We start from the raw sequence: 27128 nt of genomic DNA on the forward strand, positions 1-27128 counted from the left end.
GGAGCATCACACACTGGGGTCTGTTGGGGGGGACTAGGGGAGGAACAGTGGGGGTAGGGAGGTTGGGGAGGGATAACATGGGGAGAAATGCCAGATATAGGTGATGGGGATGGAAGCAGCAAACCACATTGCCACCTATGTACCTATGCAACAATCCTACATGTTCTGCACATGTACCCCAGAACCTAAAGTGCAATTAATATATATATATATATTATATATATATATATATATATATAATATATATATAACACTGGAAAAATAAGAGAGTGGTATTACACAATCTATTAGATTTGATTAGTGACCTTACTGCATTTTTGTAAGAAAAAAATTCACTAACTATACAATTTTTACAAGAAACCTATGATAGAATCTGACTTTACTGGTGCAGTAGGTTTTCTTAGCTACTTACCATTAAAGAAAGGAAACACAACTTATAAATGAACACAACTTATAAACACAACTTCATAAATGAACAACTTATGTAAATAGACAATCATTGCAACATTATTTATCAATAGCAAAATAAAACTAACTCTCACATCAAAGGAGCATGGATAAACATATTTTGACATATCCATAGGAGAGAAAAATGCAGTCATTAAAATTAATATTTTTCGAGTAGCAGCAGCGTGGGGTCCCGTGCGGAGGGGCCGCTAGCGGTGTTGTTTCTCGAGCAGCGGCAGTTCTCACTACAGCGCCAGGACGAGTCCGCTTCGTGTTCGTCCGCGGAGATCTCTCTCATCTCGCTCGGCTGCGGGAAATCGGGCTGAAGCGACTGAGTCCGCGATGGAGAGAGAAAAGGAACAGTTCCGTAAGCTCTTTATTGGTGGCTTAAGCTTTGAAACCACAGAAGAAAGTTTGAGGAACTACTACGAACAATGGGGAAAGCTTACAGATTGTGTGGTAATGAGGGATCCTGCAAGCAAAAGATCAAGAGGATTTGGTTTTGTAACTTTCTCATCCATGGCTGAGGTTGATGCTGCCATGGCTGCAAGACCTCATTCAATTGATGGGAGAGTCGTTGAGCCAAAACGTGCTGTAGCAAGAGAGGAATCTGGAAAACCAGGGGCTCATGTAACTGTGAAGAAGCTGTTTGTTGGTGGAATTAAGGAAGATACTGAGGAACATCACCTTAGAGATTACTTTGAGGAATACGGAAAAATTGATACCATTGACATAATTACTGATAGGCAGTCTGGAAAGAAAAGAGGCTTTGGCTTTGTTACTTTTGATGACCATGATCCTGTGGATAAAATCGTGTTGCAGAAATACCATACCATCAATGGTCATAATGCAGAAGTAAGAAAGGCCTTGTCTAGACAAGAAATGCAGGAAGTTCAAAGTTCTAGGAGTGGAAGAGGAGGCAACTTTGGCTTTGGGGATTCTCGTGGCGGCGGAGGAAATTTCGAACCAGGACCAGGAAGTAACTTTAGAGGAGGATCTGATGGATATGGCAGTGGACGTGGATTTGGGGATGGCTACAATGGGTATGGAGGAGGACCCGGAGGTGGCAATTTTGGAGGTAGCCCTGGTTATGGAGGAGGAGGAGGAGGAAGAGGAGGATATGGTGGTGGAGGACCTGGATATGGCAACCAGGGTGGGGGCTACGGAGGTGGTTATGACAACTATGGAGGAGGAAATTACGGAAGTGGAAATTACAATGATTTTGGAAATTATAACCAGCAGCCTTCTAACTATGGTCCAATGAAGAGTGGAAACTTTGGTGGTAGCAGGAACATGGGGGGACCATATGGTGGAGGAAACTATGGTCCAGGAGGCAGTGGAGGAAGTGGGGGTTATGGTGGGAGGAGCCGATATTGAGCTTCTTCCTCTTTGCCATGGGCTTCACTGTATAAATAGGAGAGGATGAGAGCCCAGAGGTAACAGAACAGCTTCAGGTTATCGAAATAACAATGTTAAGGAAACTCTTATCTCAGTCATGCATAAATATGCAGTGATATGGCAGAAGACACCAGAGCAGATGCAGAGAGCCATTTTGTGAACGGATTGGATTATTTAATAACATTACCTTACTGTGGAGGAAGGATTGTAAAAAAAAAAAAAAAATGCCTTTGAGACAGTTTCTTAGCTTTTTAATTGTTGTTTCTTTCTAGTGGTCTTTGTAAGAGTGTAGAAGCATTCCTTCTTTGATAATGTTAAATTTGTAAGTTTAGGTGACATGTGAAACCTTTTTTAAGATTTTTCTCAAAGTTTTGAAAAGCTATTAGCCAGGATCATGGTGTAATAAGACATAACGTTTTTCCTTTAAAAAAATTTAAGTGCGTGTGTAGAGTTAAGAAGCTGTTGTACATTTATGATTTAATAAAAGGAAAAAAAAAATAATATTTTTCAAAATATTGAATATAGTAAAATTCTCACCATATCATGTTAGGAGAATAAACAAGATAAAAGAAAGTTAATTTTAAAAATGATAAAAGCATACACATAATAAGTAGACATACAACAAAATTTAAATTGGTCATATCTTGAATATTAAATTATAGGTGGTTTCAATTTTTTTCTTTCTAACTTTCTGTGTGGCCCAAAATATTTTCAGTGAGTTTTTGCGACTTTTGTAATTAGGTAAAAAAAAAAAAATTAAGGAGTATAATTTTTAAAATCTGGGTTGTTTTAAGAGTGGTTCGGCTAAAGAACAGGTGGATGGACTAAATGAACCTTTTTAACATCTCTTCAGTTCTAAGGACCATCTGCCCAGCCCTATTAACCAGTAACTAAAGAAAGAAGTTAGATCCAATTAGTAAAGCCAGAAAGAAATGCTGCCTTTGTGAGTTCTGTTTCCCTGTGCGTATCTGCCACCTTAAACTAATGGAGCTATTTATTGAGTTCAAGCTGTCCCCAAAGAAAGCTGCTTTTTACTTTGCTTCTGTGCAAATCTTGTTCACTTTTTACAACTGGCTACAGAATCAAAGCCAGCAGCTGGCCATCCGTGCAACTACACAGAACAATAGCCTCAGCCCAGCCTTCTGAAGAGCAGGCCTGCTCTGGTGTTGTGAATATATGCCTGCATAAAATGCAGACACCACCCAGGATGGTTGTATCTGCTGCTTCTGCTCAGGCGGTAAATAGGAAAATGAGAAAGCCAAAACACATCCAGGGCCACATCTCACTGGGTGCCCTTGGGAGACTCAATTGGACATTAGTTTATCTTTAAAGGAGGAATCATAATGGCTTGCTCTGATTATGCCCTATAAAGTATGTAAGTGGTTTATAAACTGCAGTTTTAACATATTAGTTGTTAGGTGATCGTGTTCACATTTTTTGTGTAATTCCTTTTTCAAGTACATACATAATGATGATAAAGAACAGTAAAATAGCAGCAGCCTTCCTGCCATGCCCAGGACTTATGCCACTTTGTAATGTGATCTCAAAATGGACTGTAACGGGATGGCCCAGTGCTATTTATTATCACCACTTAAAGTGAACCCATATGCCAGTGGCATATTGAGCTAACAAGCTGTGATGTCATTGGCAGAAGCAGCTCTTCCAGAAGGCAGAGTTGCTAAGGATTGTCTATGACATTATTCTATCAGCATATTGGATGCTGCTCGTCGGTAGTAGCGATGGTATCAGGGGAAATAAGGTCAAGTGAAGCAGTGAGTTATTTGTGACTTAGGGGTTACCACCTGTCAAAAATCATACATACAGATTATGATTTTTTTTCCAAAATTAAGCTGATTAATTTTGGAAAAATTAATAGGATTATCACCACTTATATTTTTTTGCCCAAAAATGTTTATTAATTTTATAGTAGATAGCCCTTTTCCTTGTCAGAACAGAGTAATATTCAGGTATGAGCCCATCCTGCCATGCTTTCTTTCTTTTCACCAAATTAATAGATCCGTATTACTTTTTGAGGTAGGAGAAATATTGTTGATGTATTTCACAATCGTCCCTGTTCTGATTCTCTTTCTATCTTACTGATTAAACCTTCCTTGACGCCCTACTTGAGAGCATGCTGATTTTTTTTTCCCTTGAGTCTAGTAACCAAAAAAAAACTAAGCTCCACTGTCCTATTAACAACGGATTCTTACTGTCCAATGAGTAGTGGAATTTTGTTCAAGAGACAGAATAATGGTAATGGTTGCTTTACCAAAAAGTCACTTTGGCCAGCTATGTGGGCCGTAGGCAGGGAGATGTGTGAGGAAGAAGTTATAATCCAGATGATACTTGGAGATTTCTTCAACCAGGGCTTTGGTATTCAGGGATGGGAGGAAGGATTCAATTAATATTTAGGAGGTAAAATCAACAGGTACAGATTGGATTTGAAAATGAATGCCAGGTTTCTAGGTTGGGTGCATGGGGTGACACACCAAGGAAGTAGCTACCGATGTTCTTTGTCTCCTTACAGTCTACAAGAGAAAAGAAACATAAAAACAGGCAAGTGCAATTTACTGAATAATTTCCAACGGCCAGGAATTATGCTTAACATTCTAGATGCCCTGTCTCATTGGTTCTTCTCATCAGTCCTATGAGGTACTGTTATTATTGCCATTTTAAAGATGGGGACACTGAGGTTAGGAAAGATGAAGGAAGGTGCTCAAGTTCACTCACGTGTGTGGTAAACCCAAATCTGAAACCTCCCAGGTAGGCTGACTGCAGAGCCTCTGCTACTCACTGCTTTGTAATGTTTACTTGTAAATACTCTAAACCAAATTTAAAAAAGAAGCCCTTTTAACCACTTAGAAGAACTAACTGCCAGAGAGTGTTTTACATTTAGCCATTCACATAAAAGTAATGCAAATTAGTAGTTATTTTATTCTTAAACTCATATTTTAATATACAAATAAGATTTCTAATTCCCAAAGAGAGAATCTTAGAAGATAGTTTGAAAGATGAAAAGTGGTAAACTGTTTCATTAAACCCATTTATTTTTTAATATTATTTAAAAAAAAAAAATATATATATATATATATATAATTGCATTTTAGGTTCTGGGGTACATGTAAAGAACATGCAGGATTGTTGCATAGGTACATACATGGCAATGTGGTTTGCTGCCTCCATCCCCATCATCTATATTTGGCCTTTCTCCCCATGTTATCCCTCCTCAACTCCCTACTCCCCACTGTTCCTCCCCTAGACCCCTCCCCCCACCCCACAGACCTCAGTGTGTGATGCTCCCCTCCCTGTGTCCATGTGTTCTCATTGTTCAACACCCACCTATAAGTGAGAACATGCAGTGTTTGATTTTTCTGTTCTTGTGTCAGTTTGCTGAGAATGATGGTTTCCAGATTCAATCATGTCCCTACAAAGGACTCGAACCCATCATTTTTTATGGCTGCATAGTATTCCATGGTGTACATGTGTCTCATTTTCCCTGTCCAGTCTATCACCGATGGGCATTTGGGTTGGTTCCAAGTCTTTGCTATTGTAAACAGTGCTGCAGTGAACATACTTGTGCATGTGTCCTTATAAGAGAACGATTTATAATCCTTTGGCTATATACCCAGTAATGGGATTGCTGGGTCAAATGGAATTTCTATTTCTAGGTCCTTAAGGAATCGCCACATTGTCTTCCACAATGGTAGAACTAATTTACACTCCCATCAACAGTGTAAAAGTGTTATTATTTCTCCACATCCTTTCCAGCATCTGTTTTCTCCAGATTTTTTAATGATCGCCATTCTAACTGGCGTGAGATGGCATCTCAATGTAGTTTTGATTTGCATTTCTCTAATGACCAGTAAATGACCAAAATTCTTATAATAAACATGTGGAAACTACACAAGACCTTAAGGGTCCTGCCTCCTACCTCATGGTCCAATGCCCTTCATATTACTTTGTCCGTATATTTAAGTAGAGTTAAGAGATTAAAGTTTGTACCTTTTCAGCACAAACTTTGACTGACTCTTCTTGGAATCTATTTAGTGCTTTATTATAGATGCACTTCATTTGTCTCTATTGTTTCCCAGATGCAGTTATGGCTTGATTGTGTCATTGTTCCCTTAAAACTCAAGATTCTAACCTACAGGAACTGGGAGCAATTTTCAGTGTTTCGTGCTTTCTTGCTTCTGGCCATATTGTGAGGCTGTCTTCAAGGTAGTCCCCGTAGGTACTCATTCAGATAGAATGGCTTGTGAATTGTTCTTTAAACTTTTAATTTCAACATCTTTAAATTGCACTTACTTGTTTTCATGTTTGGTTCTCTCTTCTAGATTTTAAGTTATCCGAGATCATAGTGCCTTGGTTGTCTTACTGCTTGGCACACTATGTGGCACATTGCAATAAGTGTTTTTTAAGTAAATAAGCTTGGAAATAATTATAACTGATTTCTTTTTTAAACTTCTTTTGTTGATACCTGCTTTTCTTCTCATTTATCTGAATCAATGGGTCATTATGGAAGGTGAGCTTGTTGGAGGAAATAAACATTTCAATTGCACCTGGGCTCTCTTCTTAGTGTACTTTTTCCTCAGCACGCCACAATTACCTAAATTCAACAAAGCAAAAATAATGAAACCTAATTAAAGGTGAAAACATAAAGTAGTTTATTAATTTAAATAAAGTGAGCCTGTTATCCCCCTGACATTTTTTTTTTTTTTTTTTTGAGATGGAGTCCTGCTCTGTTGCCCAGGCTGGAGTGCAGTGGCACCATCTTGGCTTACTGCAGCCTCTGCCTCCTGGCTTCAAGTGATTCTCTTGCCTCAGCTACCTGGGTAGCTGGGATTAGAGGTGTGTGCCAGCATGCCTGTCTAATTTTTGTATTTTTGGTAGAGATAGGGTTTCACCATGCTGGCCAGGCTGGTCTCAAATTCCTGACCTAACGTGATCCGGCTGCCTTGCCCTGCCACAGTTCTGGGATTACGGACATGAATCACCATGCCCGGCCCACCCTGACGTTCTTAATGCCTTGATTCTGGAAGATGCAGTTCTTAGTAACCAAGCTGTGGCCCTCTGATGTCACTTTAGAGAATGATTAATATATCACGTGGTTAGCTGGGCTCTGAGATGATCTCTGTGACAAAGCAGTCTACATTGTTCTTCCAAGGAAGAGATTTGTGTGTGACATATTGAAGTGGAATTGGTTTTGTTCGGTCTGTTATTTCACAACCTGTATTTTCCATTGTGATTCTTTATCACTAGAAGATTTTAAAACTCAGAGACAATAAAATAGAATATAAAAGCTCTCGGAAGGCTCTTAAATTGATTGACAGGAAAACAGTTTAGTTTGTCAAGTGCATTATCAGTAGGCCTTCTTTCCATACTAGGAGATGGAATGGAATATATACATTCCATTCGAGAATATATGCTCAATATAATGTTTGAATATATACTCAAAGAAGTCTGTTGCATTCATTCCTGGCATGGCCTCCTTACTAGTTTTTCTAACTCTGCTATGTCACCTGTTGTTTGGTGGATCAGCAACTTACCGAGTTTGTTTTCTATACCTTTGTCCCTGTAGAACTGTGTTTGGAATCAGGCTTCTTAGGACAGAAAATCAATGGAAGTTGTGAAAGAAGGTGAAACCCTGGATACGCTGGAGAGGACATGGCATAATGGAGAGGAAGAGGATGGGCATAGGAAAAAGACACAGGAAAGTCCATTAGGGACAGTTTAGTAACCTCCACATTAATCTGCTAGTCACAAATGCACTGAGAATCCAAACAAAATTGTAAGAGGGTATTTTAATCTATAAAATACATGAAAAAACTATTTTCAAGTTTTTCAAAGACATTACTTACACAATATGTATTATTATTATCAGACTCCAGAAATCTATCATTTTGTATATTTTAAAGAATTCAAATTGCTTAAGAAGACTTCAATAGAGAGCTTTCGAGTTTTCACTAACACAGTCTATCTTTTCTTTAATTAATTCTGTTAATAAGATTTTTCTGCACATAGGTATTACCACTTACCACCTTACATTTTTAAACTCAGTGTTAACCATGCATAGGGAAGCTTCTTTCACATTGATGGTCTTTAATTTTGAAAGGAGTACCTCTCTTAATCATCATTAGTTTATTCAGAGACCATAACTTCATTTTAGGCTGTCTTTGATCCCCAGCAAGAATGACTGGGCATTTTCTTCCAATTAATACAACTGGCTACTGTTTAAATGAATTAATCACTAATTCAACTATCTTGATTCTAGTAGTATGACATTAGGGACCATTTATTACTAAATGATGGAAAGAAAGATCCATTTTTTAACATGATAAATTTTATTGGGGAAAATTTTGCTGCCATGGCAAGTATTCTTAGCAGACTCTTGCCTTGTTCTCCTGCTTTGGAATCAGGGTGTTTAGATGATATACCATAGATAGGGATTTGAAATGTAAATATTGAATTTACAAAGAGCTTTACTTAAATGCTTATATACACTGCCATTGGTATGGCGACTACATATTTTAAGTGCTCTGTAAATATTTGTTGGATAAATAATACATGAAAACACGTTTTTCTTTTTTTTTTTACATGGAGTTTTGTGCCTGTCACCCAAGCTGGAGTGCAATGGTGCGATCTCAGCTCACTGCAGCCTCCACTACCTGAGTTCAAGTGATTCTCTGGCCTAAGCCTCCGCAGTAGCTGGGATTACAGGCACACACCACCACATCCGGCTAATTTTGTGTTTTTAGGAGAAATGGGGTTTTACCATGTTTGCCAGGTTTGTCTTGAACTCCTGACCTCAGGTGTTTCACCCCTCTTGGCCTCCCAAAGTGCTGGGATTACAGGTGTGAGTCACCACACCAGGCCATGAAAACATGTATTTTAATTAGTTCTGTTAATAAAATTTTACTGCATATAGGTAATACTACTTACCAGCTTACATTTTATTTTGGAATTGAATTTGCATGGTCTATATTTTGCATCTAAATATCCAGTAAATGTGTACAATAACTCAAGCTTCATTTGGTATAAGAATGCCTTCCTATTTCAAACTTGTTTTTTTCCCTTTTTGTGGAGAGTGGGGTCTCACTATGTTGCCCAGGATAGTCTCAAACTCCTGGGCTCAGGTTTCCTGCCCCTTCTTCCCTAAATTTTGGGATCACAGGTGTGAGCCACCCAGCCCAGCTAAGAATGCCTTCTTGAATAGAATCACATTTAAAAATTTTTTAATGACTACAGATTTTACAAATTTATTTAACAATTAGTTTTCTATACTTAATGATGAGATGTATAATTACTAAAACTTAATGAAACATGTTTAGTTTTAATGCACGATTTTACCTTCCATTTTGTCAGCTAGACTTTTGCACAACCAATTCAGCATCAATATTTGAAGCATATGTGAGAGTATCCCAATATTGTGGATGGATAATAGCTTCACACAAGGATATTATAAAAGTGAAGAGAGAAAATGTGGCTTAAATAGTCTGATCAATTACTTTGCATCTGGTGAATATTACAAGGAAAAATGCCCTCTAAAATGTGTTTGTATTTTCCTCTTTATATTTTATATATTTAGTATTCATTTTTATGTTTCCTGAAAGAAAATATGTAAATTTTGCTATAAAATCAAGCCATCTTTGTAAAAGTGATCTTGCTTAAAATTACAAAATCTGCCTGAGAGTAATTTATAAAGGTGTGAATGTATCTGGCAGCTTGGGTAAGCCTGAGTTGCTTCCTGATATATACATTTGGCTTGCTCTGGAGAGGACTGTACGTGTCTGTATAATTTCTTTTGTTGTTTTATTTTAAGAGACAGGTTCTCGCTCCATTTCCTATGGTGGAGCACAGTGATATGATCATAGCTCACTGTTGCCTTGATCTTCTGGGCTCAAGTGAGTCTTCTACCTTAGCCTCCCTGAGTAGCTGGGCCTACAGGTGCTCACCACCATGCTTAGCTAAATTTAAAATTTTTTTTTGTAGAGATGGAGGGTCTTGCTATGTTGGTCTGAAATTCTTGGGCTCAAACGCTCCTCCAACTTTGGCCACCCAAAGTACTAGGATTACAGGCTTCAGTCAATGCATCTGGCTCTATAATTTCTGAATTGCTCCTGAGTTAGCAGAACTGGCTTGCATCTGGTCTTTATTTTCCTCCAGGTGCAAAATCCAGGCCCATCACTGATGGGAATCAGGAGTGAGAGAGAGAGGTTACTATTTATTCCACTCAATGTGTAGTATATTAAGCCCTCTGAGCCAATCAAAATCATGTGGGCATTAAAGTTCAAAAGTGCTACATAGATGCATTCATTTATAGTGACACTGTTGCTTAGGCAATAAGAAATCTGAATCTCTTACTAAACTAGCCAACAGCAAGAATTTAAAGGATTTTATTTCATATAGCTGGTATTTTGAATCAATTAATTATAGGATGTTTTTTTTTCTGAGAATGTCTTTCTAATAGATATTTAGTTTTTATACAAAGTTTGGGTGACATAAGAGTTATGGCTGATGGCTGCTATAACATAGAAGCCTAAAGCTTCATAGTTTAGCACAAAACATGCTTAATTTTTTTTTTCACATAAAGTCTAGTGGAATAATGGTGGGGAGAGGGGGTTAGGCTCTTGAATCTTTGATATGTCATTGTTCAGGGACTCGAGTTTATAAAGATGTGTTTAGAGAGCCATCTTGATAGAGACTGCTTCTAACCATTGGCTTCTGAGGTCTCGTTAGCAGTTGACATCCAGCTGGCCCACTGAGAAAGTGAGAATGTACAGGACGGTACAGGAGATTTTCATAAGTCAGGCCTGAAAGTGGCGTGCATCTCTTTTGCTTACATTCTGTAACTTGTTGTATGGTCAAACCAAATGCAGAAGGGGTAGGAAAATGAAGTTGTCTGTGGAGTAGCCATTTTCCAAAACAATACTTCTCTGTGAAAAGGCAGCTTGAATTTTTGGTGGACAGCTAGCTTCTCCTATGGGAAGAGAGTGACTGTGATTACTGTATTCAAGCAGCAACTGAAAATTGTCAATGTAATGGTATTGAAAATAAAGCTCTTTTTAAAAATGGAAACTAAACACTATTAAATCCGGCATTGAATACATTTAGAACTTCGCTTTAGAACTAGAGGAGATGGTATAGCATGACGTAGAGTCCCATTTAGATGATTAAGGAGATATTTTGGATTTCTGAAATTAAAAATAGTGTTTCCCCTTTTTTCCCTCTGGAAAGTAAAACATAGTTTTTCCCAAGGGAAAAAGAGAAGAAAGTATTTTTTACTTTTCAAGTAAAGATCTAAAATTCCCTCTTTTCTGTAGTTGCTCAAATAAAACTGCTAAGCAAGATGATTTTCTCTGAACATGTATGCAACACATTACCTTGTATTATAGTGGTGACATATAAGCATTCTATGATGACAAATTACATTTCTGTAATTAAGAATAACAACATTCATATAGTATTTTACAAAGTACTTCCAAGGCCTTATGCCATTTTAGCCTCTCAATGAGCCTTTGAGAGGGACAGAACAGGTATTCTTAGCCCCTTTTTGGACAAGGAATATAAGACTATCAGTGTTTAAATGACTAGTTGAAAATTCTTTGGGTTATAATCCAAATAATCCAGGATTATTGTTCAGATTGTAGTTGTCATTGTAATCCTGTGATGTTCTTTTCATTATCGGCAATGACTGGATCTATCTGGACGCTAGAAAGGGCTATTTGTTTAGATTTTTCAGGTTGCACAATTTATAAAAATGCCCACAAATGCAGTTGATGTGAGAACCACCAAGGTGACTGAAATAATAGATCAGCATTACTGGTTTATTCACTTTTCTGGTACAGACATATTTTGTGTATTTGCTTTTAAGTATTTATGGAGCAGAATTCCAAGAGGGGACAGATATTAAGAGTTTTTCTCTTAATCTACAAGGCATAAGCCATCAAAATTGTAGCTCCAATGTACTTCTAAATGAATCCAGAGCTTTTCTAATATATTTCTAAATGAACTCAGAGCTTTTCTGATATGTTTCTGAATGAACTAGAGTTTTTTCCTACTATTCTTCAAAAATACTTTAATTTAGTAGAGTTAACTTTTTGCCTCTGTATTCATTGCCTCTTTGTTGAGTTTTTATTGCCAAGAACTGTGTGGTGCCGAGATAAAAGACAAAATCACTTTTCTTAAAAGGACTGTAGTCCCATGAGGGGAGACGGAACAAGCAGAGGCTTTGTATAGTCTGATAAAGGGAATGAAAGAAGGATGTAGAGGAAACCCTGCAAACCCAACAACTAGAGGTTGATGCAGCCTTGGGTGGAGAGAGAACGGGTTGCCGTGAAAGGTCTTCCAGAATGGATGATGCTTGAATCAACTCTGGAAGGATGAGTGAGAGTTCAAGTGAATATGCAGTATATATTTTTTCAAAAAAGTAAAATACAAAGTGCAGTTCCATTATTAATATGTGATTTAAAAATTTGAAATAATTCTAGAATATAATATCAACATCTGGGCTTTAGAAAAGGAATTTAAAGGACAGCTCAGTACAGTGTCATAAACCTTCTCGGGAAAAAAATCTGAATAGAAAATAAGTTGCTCTTGTAGGTTGTAATATGCCTGGATTAATAATTTAATAACTTGAATTTATTATGTGCTTCTTCACTTATTGTGACTTACATATGTTTCTTGATTCATACTTCTCTCTTTGTCCCTGTTCTACCTCTGGCTATACAACTTTAAATCAGTCCCACATCTGTTTTGATACACTTATTCCATGTTTTTATTTCCACAATTACTCACATTCAATCTCATTCCCTATGCCCAGTCTTCATCCTTCATAGATATCTGTGACATTTACATTTCTGTAGGTCTTTTAAACTTATTTTTAAAACTCCCAGTATCAGCATTTATTGCTTACCTAGAAGTTACCTGTGGTTGCCCATTTTGAATTTGTGTTTTAAAACCTTTGGACAGGTCAAAGCATGTTAAGCAAAAAGAAGATATATCTAAGAGATAACTCTGTAAAAGTCTTCAACTATTCGAAAAGTCTGTTAGAGAGCGGCTTCTGTGAGGAACCTGGCTGGGAATGCGTGCCAGCAAAGACCTAAGGACGGCCTGAGAAACTTGGAGGAAGAAGCAACTTTCCATCAGAGTTATTAAGCACTAAAACCAGTTAATAATAAAGGTTTTAGAAAACTTTTATATAATTTTCTTTTAAAAGCAATAGATGTTTCTCTTCTGGAACAGTTCACTAGAAGCTCCGCGTGTATCTAGAAGGGAAAGGGAGAAGATGAAAAAAATAGAGGACTTAGCAGATCATTTTTTAATGTTGAGCCCCTGTATGCTGTAAGTTAATTTACTGACAAACTGTAAGAACTATAAAAGATTTTTCCTTTTATATGATACAAAAGCTGGTCCAATGTTACATATTAACTGGTCATTGATCAGAAGAGTATAACAGATATCATGTGTTTAATATAAATATTAAAATTGCCTCAGAACACATTTAGGAACCACTGCATCCTGTTAATATAGACACTGAATACACTTTGCCTGCCTTTGAAATGTAACTGCCAAAGACATTGATAAAAGGCACTCACATCTGCAAGATTCACCTTTTTTGTTTTTTTGTACGATGAAACTTTTTATCATAAAATCAACACAATTAAAAATTTGAAAAGAGGTTTAGCTCCCGTATTACCTTAACAAAATCCCATTTCTGTTCTAGTCTTTATTTATATTCACAGGTATTTTTGTACAATTGCAACACAATGAAAACATAGATTGTTCATTTATTGACCTCAGGTTGATTTAGTGCCTCCTCTCTGGCAGGCCCTGTTCTAGGGCTGGAGACACTGCTGTGAATTAAACAAATCCCTGCCCTTGTGGCAGCTATATTCTAGTGGAAGTGGGTGGGGCTAGACAATTAACACATAAGCCAACAGGTCGATAATGTCAAGTAGAAAAAGAAAACCCACCTATGAAGAATACTGAAGCACAGAAAGGGATAGAGAGAGGTGGGGTGGGAGTCGGGGGGCTTAGGAAAGGCTCCTTTGAGCAGAGGATTTGACCTGAGTGAAGAGAAGGAGTTGCTTCTGTGACTGTCAGGGTAAGTCCATTTCTGACAGAGAAACAGCAAGTATATAATGCCTGAGAAGGGAACTCACTTGGCATGCTGGAGGAGGAGTAGGGAGGCGAGTAAGTCTGGAGCAAAGGGAGCAAGAAAGAGTGGTCAGAAATGAGGTCAGATATCAGCAGAGACCGCCTGATAAGAACCACTGTGTATGGCACGTATTATGTTGGGTGATAGGAATGCAGACATAACTAAGGCAGTTCTTAACTTCAAGAACCTTACATTCACATAGGCACATAGATTTATAAGCAAATAAGCAACAACAAATCGTGTTAGGTGCCCTTGTAAAGAAGGGAATATAGTGCTGTGAGTAGTGTAACTAACTGCATCAGAGAGACAATGATGCTGAAATGGGATTTGAAGGACGAATACAATCTTTCCAGGAAAAGAAGAGAAGAAAGAGTATTTCAAACAGAGATAGCAGCACATGGTAAAGTCAAGGAGTTGTGAAACATCCTGGCATGTTTTTGGTTTAGCAAAATGTTTAGTGCTATTAGACCTTGAAGTTATATCTATATTATTTAATAATTATTTACTTTTAAAAATGATAGGTTTCCTAGTTTCCTCACAGATACTGACGTGCCACAAATTCTAGAGTTATACATACAGTAACTTTTTTGGGGACTATTTCTTGCTCATGTAATATTACTTTTCAGGAGATTTAATGTATTTTAAATGGCTGTTATTGTTTAAAATTTATTCAATTCATTATCTTGCAATTAGGCTGAAAAGTTTTAGAAATGAATTATAAATAAATTCTTGATCCTGAGCGTAAGTTTTCCCAATCTATTATTTTAACCTCTGAACCTCAAAAGATTTCATTTCAAACTGATTTCATTGGTTATCTTTTTGAAGAATGAACGGTTTCTAGAATTCCTAGAACAGCCTGGTATCCTTTTTATAGGAAATCATAATCAATTAATAAATATTATTCACTGAATAGATTTAAGGCTGATAAATTGCCATGTCCCTTGATGCTTCTCATTAGAATCAGAAGTACCATGGTGAAGTAATGTTATGGGAACCCCAGACTCTGGGGTTTTACAGAGGAGCAGGCAGTGCCTGGAGAGACAGCATTGGGTCACTGGGAGTTTTCACAGGTGCCTTCCTGGCTATGCTGAGGTCCTTTTATTAGTGGCTAACAACAGTCACAATTCATTTAGGAATATGCAAAGGGACAAGCTGGACAGGTTTTAGCATTTTAGAATGTACATGTCTATGCAAACAAAACATGAGCATCATCTTTGATTTTGAGATATAACTTTAAAGTGGAAGTATTTACCTGTATGAAGTGGACATTTTCAGAGCACACCATTACCAATAATTGGCCTCACATGTCTAAAAACTTGACTGTAGTCTTATTTTAATGGAGTTTATATAACAAAGCTTCAAAACCTAGAATATATGTATATATGTGTATATATATATATATATATATACACATATATATATATATATTTTTTTTTTTACAAAATGTTATTTAGAAAAGGACATTTTATGTCTCCAAAAGACAGTAAAACAGAAATCAAATGACCTGAACTGGAAAGGAAACTAACACTTATCCATAGATGGTCCTTTGCATATGAATTCACTTAACTGTCACAATTGTTGCACAGACATAATTAGCACCACATTTCTACAGATGAGTAAACTGAGGCTCAGAGAAGTTGAATGACAGATCTGTGAACTGGAATCCAGGTCTTTATGGCTCCAGTGTCCCTTTTCACACTGCTTCTCCCTATGATGAGTCCCAGCTCTGTTTAAACATGTCACTTGATCTTTTTGAGCCATAGTTCTGCTCCAGTTAATTATTACAGCATAACAAACCACCCCAACACTTAATGGTTTAAAAATGACAGTTTTAATTCTCTCATTCTCCAATGGGCTCAATTGGCTTTCTTACCTTCTGGTCTCAGGGAAATACTCCAAAAAAGTGAAATGGAAGCTGTGATGTCTCTTAGGACTTCTAGCCTCTAAAGTCATAGTTCATAGTGCCACTTCACCACATTCTATTTGTTGCAGAGTCACAAGGCCAGCCCAGAAACAATGATGGGAAATACATTCTACCTCTTGATGGGAGGAACTGTAAACATTTCATGACTATATATCATCAGTCACTATTCTTTTCTTTGCTTTCTTTAATTTTTAACACACTGTGTTATGTTGTATTATTACCAAAGCACTGAAGAATGTTAGCAAGTGAAACTTTAGATTCTTTGCCTCTAAAATATGTCTCCTAATTTTGTTCTGCTTTACTATTGTGAAGAAGATATTTGAAAGGAAATGATGAGCATGAAGATGCTTTGAAAACCTATAAATAGAGCCGTTCATGATCTAAGATGTTACTGTGATTTATGGAAGATGCTAGTATTTATTGTAGAAATGAGGTTTTCATCAATTAAAAAGGTAGATTAAAAAGATATATGAAATAATCTCTAGTTCACAGGGCATATAATTTTTTTCTTCGAGACTTACAGAAACACTAACGGTTTTCTGAAATGCAATAATATGTGGCATTTTTTTATTAAGTGTTTTGTTGTTGTTTGTGTATGTAAAATCAAACAGTGAGTAAAAGTTGAATGGAGTTGGCTTTCCATTCTTTAGGTAGTTAATAGTACTAGAGCCAGATGTCCTCATAGAAAGAAGTCTGTGGAATCATATCTTGGGAATAGAATTGTTTTGACTAATGCAGAAATTCCTAACTCAAAAGACTTTCCCAAAGAATGAGATTCCTCAGTTAAATATCTTTCTAGGAATCTTTTCAATTTTAAATATAGCTTGCATTAAAATCTCAAATCATTGATAAGCTATAATTTTATGAAATAAATTATTACTCAACTCCTTACTTTTCTAAAATCTAATTTCTTTTGCATCTCAAAATATTATTACAGTTTGCTAAAATGAGTTTTAAAATGGAAAACCTACAGAGTGGCATGAAACAGATATCCTCCTGATTATTTCTTTTTTAAGGGATGGGTGGGTGAGACATTAGAACTTTTCTTAGGCAGAGGTTCTTGAAAATTAATCCTGAACTATAAGCTCTTAAATGGCCCAATAAGCTGACATTATAAAGATTAAAAGCTTTGAGTTTGGTCCTTTTTTGGAGTTGTTTTTACATATGCATATCTACTCAAATTGCATTCTCTACCATGAAATCTGGGGATTAAAAAATACTTAGACCAAGCCACAGGCATATTCGTTTAGCTCACATTGTTTCAAAAATTGAGTTAATTGACAATATTTTAGTTGGAAGATTTTATATAAAAGTCTTAAATTCTAGCTTCATGATAAAAGTCAGAATATCTGATAATATTGGGCCAGCATTCCCACTTGAATATGTTTTGAAGGTGAATAGAAGTTACCCTCTTTAGATGGGGCACATATAACCTGGTTACCATCATTTCCACTTTCCATGCTTTTATAATCTGCCTGGTTGTCCTAGGCTTTTGAGTTTGAGACAATGACAGAATTTTGGCTGAAAGATTCAAACACGCCTCTGATGTTTGATAAACAAAGACAATTTGCGGGCAACTTTTGGGCATATCAGTGGTACATCAGTGACAAAGGATGGAGACCCTCAAATGGATGGATGCAAAGAGAAATTGTGAACTTAAGAATTCCATCTGCCTCCTGATCAAGCTCTGAATAGCAGTGGTACAGATTCTGCCCATCTTTGAACCATATTATAAAACCTGATTTTGGCAGTAATACTTCAGCACAGATTGCACCTGCTGCTTTAAAAAAAACTGCTTATCAGTCATTTTTAGCATCCTATTGATATTGAGGCCAACACAGCCTAAAATTTTGACTTCCCTCAATGCTCTGAAAGCTACAAAGAAAGGAGGAAAGTAGCTATAATCCCAAATTACCCTGAATTCAGAACTCAGCAATTCAGGCAAACTAACTAAATAGTAGACCTTTCCTTTGAACAAATTTTGGATTGGCACAGTCTTTAAGAGATGTGATATTTGATCTCTATTTTGGTTAAAAATGTTGTGTTTATCATTATTATATTTTTTCCAGAGTAGTTATCATTGTCCTACCAATTAGAAATTTTAATGTTGATTAACAGCCATAAAAAAGAATGAATTCATGTCCTTTGCAGGGATATGAAGCTAGAAAGCATCATTCTCAGCAAACTAACACAGGAACAGAAAACCAAACACCACGTGTTCTCATTCATAAGTGGTAGTTGAACAATGAGAACACATGGACGCAGGGAGGGGAACACCACACACCAAGGTCTGTCTCAGGGTTGGGAGCTAGGGGAGGAATAACATTAGACTAAATACCTAATGTAGATGATGGGTGCAGCAAACCACCATGGCATGTGTATGGCTAAGTAACAAGCCAGCACATTCTGCACATGTATCCCAGAACTTAAAGTATAATATAAAAACAAAACAGGCACAGCAAATTCCATTATAAAAAGAAAGCAAAACTGTCCAAATGTCTGCAGTTCTACTTTCTAAAACAAAGAAATGAAATGGATCAACACTACAGAAAATTATCAAAATTAGTTTTTAATAACAGTAGCTAGCATTATGGTGTGCTTATTATGTGTCATCCCTTTGAGATAGATATCCCCACTTTTAGATGAAAAAATTGAGGCATGGAAAGGGGATTAAATTTGTCTAAATTTGCAAAGTATGAGGATTTGTTTAAAGATTATATGATGCTTTTTGATGCTAATAGTCTTGTTTTATAGATTAAGTGCTTTAAATCCCTTTGCTCCACCCTCTCTGAGTTTGCACTCTTTCAATTTGCCGCCACTGAATTTCACAAAGGTCTTTTTTTCAGACATTGTAAAAATGTGCAGGAGTCCAGCATTTATCAGGCTTTTGAGGACATTCTGTATGAAATGTAAAGATTTATAATCATATAAATTGCAATAATAGGCAAAACCAAAATTAATTAATATAAAGATTGGTGGAAACTGGATATTCCTTATAAGCCAAAATCATGTATTTCCACTTTAAATGTAATTTTCTTCTCTTCTTAGATTGTTTGAATACAGCCAGTGTGTGTTCTCAAATTCACTTTTTAAATGTGGTAATGTACAAAGATGAAAATTAAGGTGAGACTATTTGGATTTTTTTAGAATGGCATCTGGCCACAGAATTGCAATCCATATACTATATAACATAGCAAACATACATTATAGCACTTAATATAGTTCAGGCTTGCCTTTGCTTCTGACTCCAAGGACTGGAGTATATAAACACAAGGCAGATGAGCTAGTGAGAAGTAACTTGGCGTACAGGCAGAAATAATGGTAGAAGTCCTTGTTAATTAAAATGTCCATGGACTGGCAGCATGGGCGTCACCCCAGAGCTTGTAAAAAGCAGATGCTCACACCCCAGCTCAGACCTATGGAAGCAGAATTTATGTTCACATCAGCAGATTATTTCTACACACACTAATATCTGAGAAGCATTGGGTTACAGAGATTGGATTCTGCCAGTCTCTGGCAATTAGCTGTTCATATTTGAATAAGTCACTTACTATGCTCTTTGTATTTTAGTTTCTTCAATTTCTTGCTACTTACTACATGTTGATTTTGAGCAACTTAATTCTGTAATTTTCATATAGTTATCTATAAAATAAAGACAATATCTACCTCAAATAATTATTGTAAGTATTAAATGGGATAATGGGTGTAAAGCGTATAGAATATTGTCCACATATAGTATGTGATTAATACGTGCTTGTGATCGTTATTTTAGTTATTTCTCTTGTATACTATATAATCTTATTGATTACATGACAAGTGGAATTAGAAATTTCTTTCAAAATCCCCTATACAGATATATAAATATGCTTTTAAAAGTTGAAAAATTAGAAGGAGATACATTTTCCAAGAGTTAAAGAGCCTAGTGGGAAAAACACTGGAATGGGAATTAGACAGACTAAACTCTAGTCCCAATTCTTTTGACCTTGAGCCTGACATTTAACTTTTTTGATTTCATGGATATTATGTAAGAATATAAAATGCCTTAAAATGCTTATAATGCAGTTTTATAGATTTATAGAGCTGGCAATAACCAATTATTATGCATACATTATCTTCACCTATGAGAATTTGTGATAGGGTGTTTAGGTGACTGCTGTTTTGTGACACTATATTCGGTACTTGCAGAAGTTTCAGTAAATCCTTCAGATTATTAAATTATGGTTTAAGCCACAAACCTATGTCTTGATTTCTCATATCTAATCCGACATTGATTATTTCTATAAGAAGTAATTTGTTTTTTGTTTATTAATTTTATTTTATTTTTTTGAGATGGAGTTTTGTTCTGTCGCTCAGGCTAGAGTGCAGTGGTGCAATCTTGCCTCTCTGCAACCTCTGCCTCCCAGATGATTCTCCTGCCTCAGCCTCCAGGTAGCTGCCACCACAGCCAACTAATTTTTTGTTATTTTTAGTAGAGATAGAATTTCACCATGTTAGCCAGCCTGGTCTCGAACTCCTGAGCTCAAGTGATCTGCCCACCTTTGGCCTTCCAAAGTGCTGGGATTACAGGTGTGAGCCACCACACCCAGCTAATTTAGTTTCTGAAACTCTGTTCATTATGTAATAATTCCAACACATTTATTAAAGCTTCAAATAAAAGTTGTCTCTCCTTCCTCTTTATGGCACATGTTCATCTAGGTGATATATTAGCTCTCTGAATCATTGCAGGCACACAACAGATCTTCACCAAATAAGACAGTAACTTCACCCTTTTTTCTGCTCTTAATTAAATAATTCATTGAGTTTTTTGCTTTCCTTTTATGTCAGCAGAGTTTGTAGCAAAATATCAACTCTATGATAACCAAGAACTTCTAGTCTGGAGCTCACTATAACTCTTTTTTGCCTGAAAATCTGTCCCAGATTCATAGTTAATTTGGCTAGTGTTTATATTGGATTACAATCTATTATGAAACTTGTATAAATGAATACTCCTCCTTGGACCTTCCTTAATTTGCTGCTTTTGTTTCTCTTTCTCAATTATTAATAATAAATCTTCCCAGTGAACATGCAGCCAACCCATTGAATAAATATTTCAATTGAGTCAGATGTTGATGTGAATGCAAATTAAATTAGGCATTTTTTCTGCTTATGTTAATATACCTGCAAATCATATCCCATTGAAATGCTTTCGATGATTTTTAAAAAAGAGGTAAGATGATTTCTTAAAAACTGGGGAGTGCTGTTATGCTTAAGCATCAGATTCATAAATAAAAGACATTTCTTATCAACATATCTCTGAGACAAAGACTTCAGCCATTAGAGAAGAGACATTCTCAAGAGAACCATGTTCTTATAATTACAAATTTTGATACTTATCTGAAGGGGATATTTGATTGTGGATTCAAAACAATTACACCCAGCACTAAGAGGACCAGAAGGAACTTCTGTGATGGAAAAGAGCGTACAACACATGTGTGTGTTTGTGTGTGTGTGTGTGCATGCATGCACACGTGTGTGAATAAACATTAACGCTGCAGTGGATTACAGTTATCTTCTTGTTAGCAGCTTTTAAAAGATGTAATTGGCATAGATATTTAGTATACATATTTAGTGTAGTGTACAATTTGATAAATTCTGACTTATGTATAAACCATAAAGCCATCACCGCAATCAAGATAAAAAACACATTTAGTTACTAAACATATTTAGTTACTGGAATGTCAGAACCAGACTCCATCATCAGCAAAAATTTTATTTTTTTGTTGCATTTCAAAAAGTAAAGTTAGATTTCTGTACATTCATTTGTGTTTAGTCACAAAGCATTGTTTTTGTAACTGTAGTGAGTGGTTTTTGTCTTGTTTTTTAAAAAATTTAGGGTGTGGCTGGAATGCATGCTGTAGCATGACTGGCCTCCAGTGGTGTGTGTGAAGAACAGCATCACTGCGCAAATCAAAGCAACAGGTGAAATTTAAAAGAGAAGAGCAATTACACATCAGCTAAGATCTTCTGGCACAGCCTAATTGGCAGGGGCTGGTGAAATTGAACATTAGGACTTCAAAAATGGGAGGTGAGAACTACCTCCTTCCAATATTGGGATTCCCCAGTGGCAAGGAGTGCTTTGATCCTGAGTGATGCTTGAATGCAGTTATTGTTCAGAAATTTTTCACGGAGGAAACATCAAGGTTTATATTGATTTTTTTTTTCTAGAGAAGACTTTTTTCAGCCTATATTTTTTCCACTGTGTTGATGCTTCAAAATATACCTTTATTATATTATCTTTATTCCTTTTGTGCTTTTTTCTTCTTACAGCTTTTAATTTTGGTTATATACTCCAATAACTCTAAAATTGTACCTGTATGTGTGAAAATTAATGCACATAAAATGCACTACTTTTTTGGAGCCATTTTAATGATGAATTTGGGTGCCTGAGAGATTTACCTGTGATTCGTATCAGGCATGAAGGCAGGAAATGTTTAGCACTTGAACTGCTATGTTCTGGCACATTCTATCTCTTTTATTATTTCTTTCTATTATTCTGTTGTCATCCCCCAGAATCACAAATTAGGTTATGAGGATTGGGGAGAATCTAGGTTAGAATAAGTGAAACAGATTTATACCTTCCTGTTTATAAGTATATTAATAGTTCTTTTATAAAAATAGAATTCTTTATCATATGAGGAGAACTAGTTTCCTGTGTAAATACATTTGTACTCTACAACCTCACTGTCCGTGCATGCTCATATTATGTCTTCCTACAGCTTTTGTCCATGCGTGTTTATAGTAGTTAACTTCAGGTTCTCATCTGTGCTGATGGGTCTGGTGAGCCATTGCATTAGCTGCCATGTGGTACCTGCGTGCATCTTTCCTTTTATTTTATGTACCACTGCTCTATTACCAAGCTCGACTGGGGTACAAAGGTGCATATTGTCTGATTGGAACCCTTCTTCCCCATGGTGCTCTGATGTGGGGCTGCCAAAGTAGTGCAGCTGTGCCCCAGCATGTTACAAAGTTCATCCTGATTCTTCCTATAGTTTTCAAATATGAGGAACACTCAAAAACTGACCAGGAGTTAAGTGCCTGTGACAGCAGCCAGCTTTTCCTATTTTATGAAGGACACCTTGTCACTGCATGGATCTCCTTATGAATTACCCCTTCCGCATTTGAATGAGCTGTTTACAAAGGTCCACCAGTCTCCTCATCAGTCAGAATTAATTGATTTGTTAAACAACTGATTAATCACTGGAACCAATGAAACCCCAACATCACAGTGACTTAGATAAGATAGGAGTTCATTTCTCTCCCACATAAATCCAGACATAGGTAACCTGGGGCTGGTATGGCACTTTAAGGGCTCAGGAAGCCAGGGTCCTTCTTTCTTCTTTGCCATCCTCACCATGAGGCTTCCACTTCACAGCCTGAGCTGATGGCTCAAGCTCTAACCATCATGTCCAGAAGAATTGCAAAAAGTGAGGAGGAATATTTATGCTTTATCTTTGAGGCCACTTCCAAGGTTGCAAAAAATTCGATTGGTCATTACATAGTTACATGACCACACTTTGCTTTAGATGAGGCTAGGAAATGTAGGCTTCAGGGGCACATATGCAGCCATCTGCCCAACTATTACTATTAGTATTGTTGTTGTTGTCATTATTACTATTTTATCAAAGCAAGAAGGGAGGCCATCTATTGAAGAATAAGCCTTTAATGCTCTATGTGGAAACATATATTAAAAACCCCATTAAGTCAATTTTGCCACAATACTCATGCAAATAGGTCTCTGGAAGACTCACTCTACCAGTCCACCCAATTTGTCTAAGTCTGGGTTTAAATTCAAGCTAAGGCCTGACTAAACCTACCGCATTACATTTTGCTTCTTTAACCTGTTGATGTGATTTATTACTTTAATTGACTTTTGAATGGTGAACCAGCCTTGTATACACCGAATAAATCTCACTTCATAATGATATATAAATCCTTACAGGATTAATGAGAAAATTCTCTACAATGTCTTCCAAAAAATGGAGAGAGAATACTTTCTCATTAATCCTGTAAGGCTGGTATAATCCTAATTCTAAAACCTGATAAAGAAATGGCAAGAAAGGCAAACTACAGACCAATATCTGTCATGAAAATAGATGTAAAAATACCGAACAGAAAGATTTATATACCATTATCAAGTGAGATTTATTCAGTGTATACAAGACTGGTTCACCATTCAAAAGTCAATTAAGGTAATTCATCACATCAACAGGCTAAAGAAGAAGAGTCATATGATCATATAAGTGAAGGTAGAAAAAGTGTTAGATAAATCCAACACCTATTCCTCAAAAAATAAAAATCACTAGAAAACTAGGAATTGAAGGGAACTTCCTTAACTTGGTAAATAACATCTATAAAAGGCTTATCTCAAATATCACACTTAATGGTGAGAAACTAGCTGCTTTTCCCCTAAGACTGGGAACAAACAAAAATGTTTTCTCTTACTATTCATATTCTACATCATACTGAAAGCTTAGCTAATATAATAACACAAGAAGAGGAAATAAAAGATATATATCTCTACACACATATGGAAATAGATATATAAAATAAAAAAGATAAACAAATAAATGTATATATTTATTATATAAATAAGTATATATATATACACACATACACACACATATATATCTATATAAAGGAAATAAAAGATGTATATATAAAGCAAAAAGAAATAAACTCTCTTTCCATGTAAAAAATCACAAATGGCCAACAACAACAATAACAAAGACCTTTTGGAACTAATATTGATGATAGTAGGATTGCAGGATATAAGGTTAATATACAAAAGTCAACTGATTTCCTATATACCATCAACGAGTAATTGGAATTTAAAAACACAATACCATTTTTATTATCACTAAAAAACTGAAACACTTATGTGTAATTCTAACAAAACTATAATGAAATAAACCAAAGATAATCTAAATAAATTAAGACATGTTCATAGATAGAAAGACTCTATATTATTAAGATTTCACTTCTTCTTAACTTGATCTATAGACTCAATACAATCCCAATCAAAATCCCAGCAAGTCGTCTTGTGAATATTGACAAACTGATTCTAAAGTTTATAATGGATAGGCAAAAGACTCAGAATAATAAACACAATATGGAAGAAAAATAACAGAGGACTGACACTACCTAGCTTCAAGACAATATAAAGCTATAGTAATCAAGACAGTGTGGTACTGGTAAAAGAATAAACACATAGATCAAGGGAAAAGAATAGAGAGCTTAGAATAGATACACACAAATACAGTGAACTGATTTTTGACAAAGATAAAAGGCAATTCAACGGAGAAATGATTGATAGTGTTTTCAACAAATGGTGCTGGAATAATCGCACACCCACATCCAACAAAAAATGAATCTAGAGGCAGATGTTACACTTTTTGCAAAAAGTGACTCAAAATAAATCGAGTTAAATGTAAAATGTAAAACTATAAAACTTTTAGAAGATAACATAGCAGAAAATCGAGGTGACCTTGGGTTTGATGATGAGTTTTTAGATATAGCACCAAAAGGCTAATTCAGGAGAACAAAAATTGACAAGTTGGGCTTTTTTAAAATTAAAACTTCTGTTTTGCAAAAGACACAGTTAAAAGAATGGAAAGCCACAGACTAGGAGAAAAAATATCTTTGCAAAAGACATATCTGATAAAGAAATTATATCCAAAATATACAAAGAACTGTTCAAACTCAACAATAAGAAAACAAGCAATCCAATTTAAACATATGTAAGTGATCTGAACAGATCCCTTATCAAAGAAGATATACAGATGGCAAAAGAAGCCTATGAAGCAATGCCAGACATTGTGAAATTGCAAATTAAAACAAGATGTTGTTTTACACTATACACTTATTAGAATGACTAAATCCAAAACACGGACAATCTTGAGTGCTTGCGAAGATATGGAATAACAGAGACTCTCATTCATTGCTGTTAAGAATGCAAAATGGCACAGCTACTTGGAAAATCAATTTGGTAGTGTCTTAGCAAGGCTAAACACAGTCTTACCATGCAATCTACTGATCATTCTTCTAGGTGCTTACTTAAATGAGATGAAAACTTAGGTGCACACAGAAATCTGTGCTTGAATGTTTACAGCAGCTTTATTCAGAATTGTGAAAAATCAGATGTAATCAAGATATCCCTCAATAGATGAATGGATAAATAAACTGTGGTATTACAGTTTACAGTGGAATATTATTCAGGGACAAATGAACTATCAAGCCACAAAAAAAATATAGAGCAGCTGTAAGTGCATATTGCTAAGTGAAGAAACAACCCTGAAAAGGCTACATACCATTTGATTCCAACTATATAACAGCTTAGAAAAGGCAAAACTTTAGAGATAGCAAAAAGATCAGTGTTTGTCAGAATTTTTTATAGGGAGTAGGGGAAGTGATGAATAGATGAAGCACAGGGAATTTTTAGGGTGGTGAAACTCTTCTGTATGATTCTGTAATACTGTATGATCCTGACAAATACAAATACATGACACTATGTCTTTGTCCAAACTCATAGAACTACACAACATAAGGAATAAATTCTGATGTACACTATAGACCTTAATTAATTAAAAAAAAGAACAAAATCAACAGCAAAAACATTTTCTAAATTACAGAGATTACTATTGATAACATGTTGATGTATCTTTTTCCAAATATATATATGTAAATGTTTCATAATTACAGTTTTTTACATAAATGAATGAATTTGACACTGTTGCACTGAGAAGAATGGTGGAGGGATGGAGTAGAGTAGGGGAGCTGATAGGATGTTATGGTTACAGACCTGGTGAGCAGCAGGGCTGGTTGGTGGCTGTGGGGATGAAAAGAAAGTATACATGGAAGATATGTTTTGGTGGCAAAATTTATAAGACTTAGGCATAGATTGAATGTGGACGACTCCCAGGTTTTCGTCTGGATACTATTCACTGAGATGGGGAAGCCTGGAGAAAAAACACATTTTGGGGGAAAAATCCAAAAATAGGATGTAAGACATCAAAGCAGACATGTCAAATGGGCAGCTCAGAAGAGAGCCTAGAACCAGAGAGAGGAACTTTGGATTGAGCACTAATATGGGATTTACGATCATGGGAGCAGATGCTGCTGGTGCGGAGCATGTATAGGCTAAGAAGAGAGGAAGTTGCCGGGCGC

At 36.1% G+C, this 27128-nt stretch overlaps 2 protein-coding genes across 37 annotated transcripts in view; both read left to right on the forward strand.

The window, feature by feature from the left end:
- ANK2 (ankyrin 2) overlaps positions 1–27128 on the forward strand; it is a 568766-nt gene that overhangs the window by 261663 nt on the left and 279975 nt on the right. The window lies entirely within an intron of this gene.
- Positions 626–2070, forward strand: LOC108290413 (heterogeneous nuclear ribonucleoproteins A2/B1-like). Its single transcript, XM_017510207.2, has one exon. The coding sequence runs from the start codon at positions 790–792 to the stop codon at positions 1822–1824; it is 1035 nt and encodes a 344-aa protein (XP_017365696.1). The 5' UTR covers positions 626–789; the 3' UTR covers positions 1825–2070.

The sequence above is a fragment of the Cebus imitator genome, unplaced genomic scaffold (genome assembly GCF_001604975.1).
Source record: "Cebus imitator isolate Cc_AM_T3 unplaced genomic scaffold, Cebus_imitator-1.0 Scaffold17, whole genome shotgun sequence".
Classification (NCBI taxonomy): Eukaryota; Metazoa; Chordata; class Mammalia; order Primates; family Cebidae; genus Cebus; species Cebus imitator.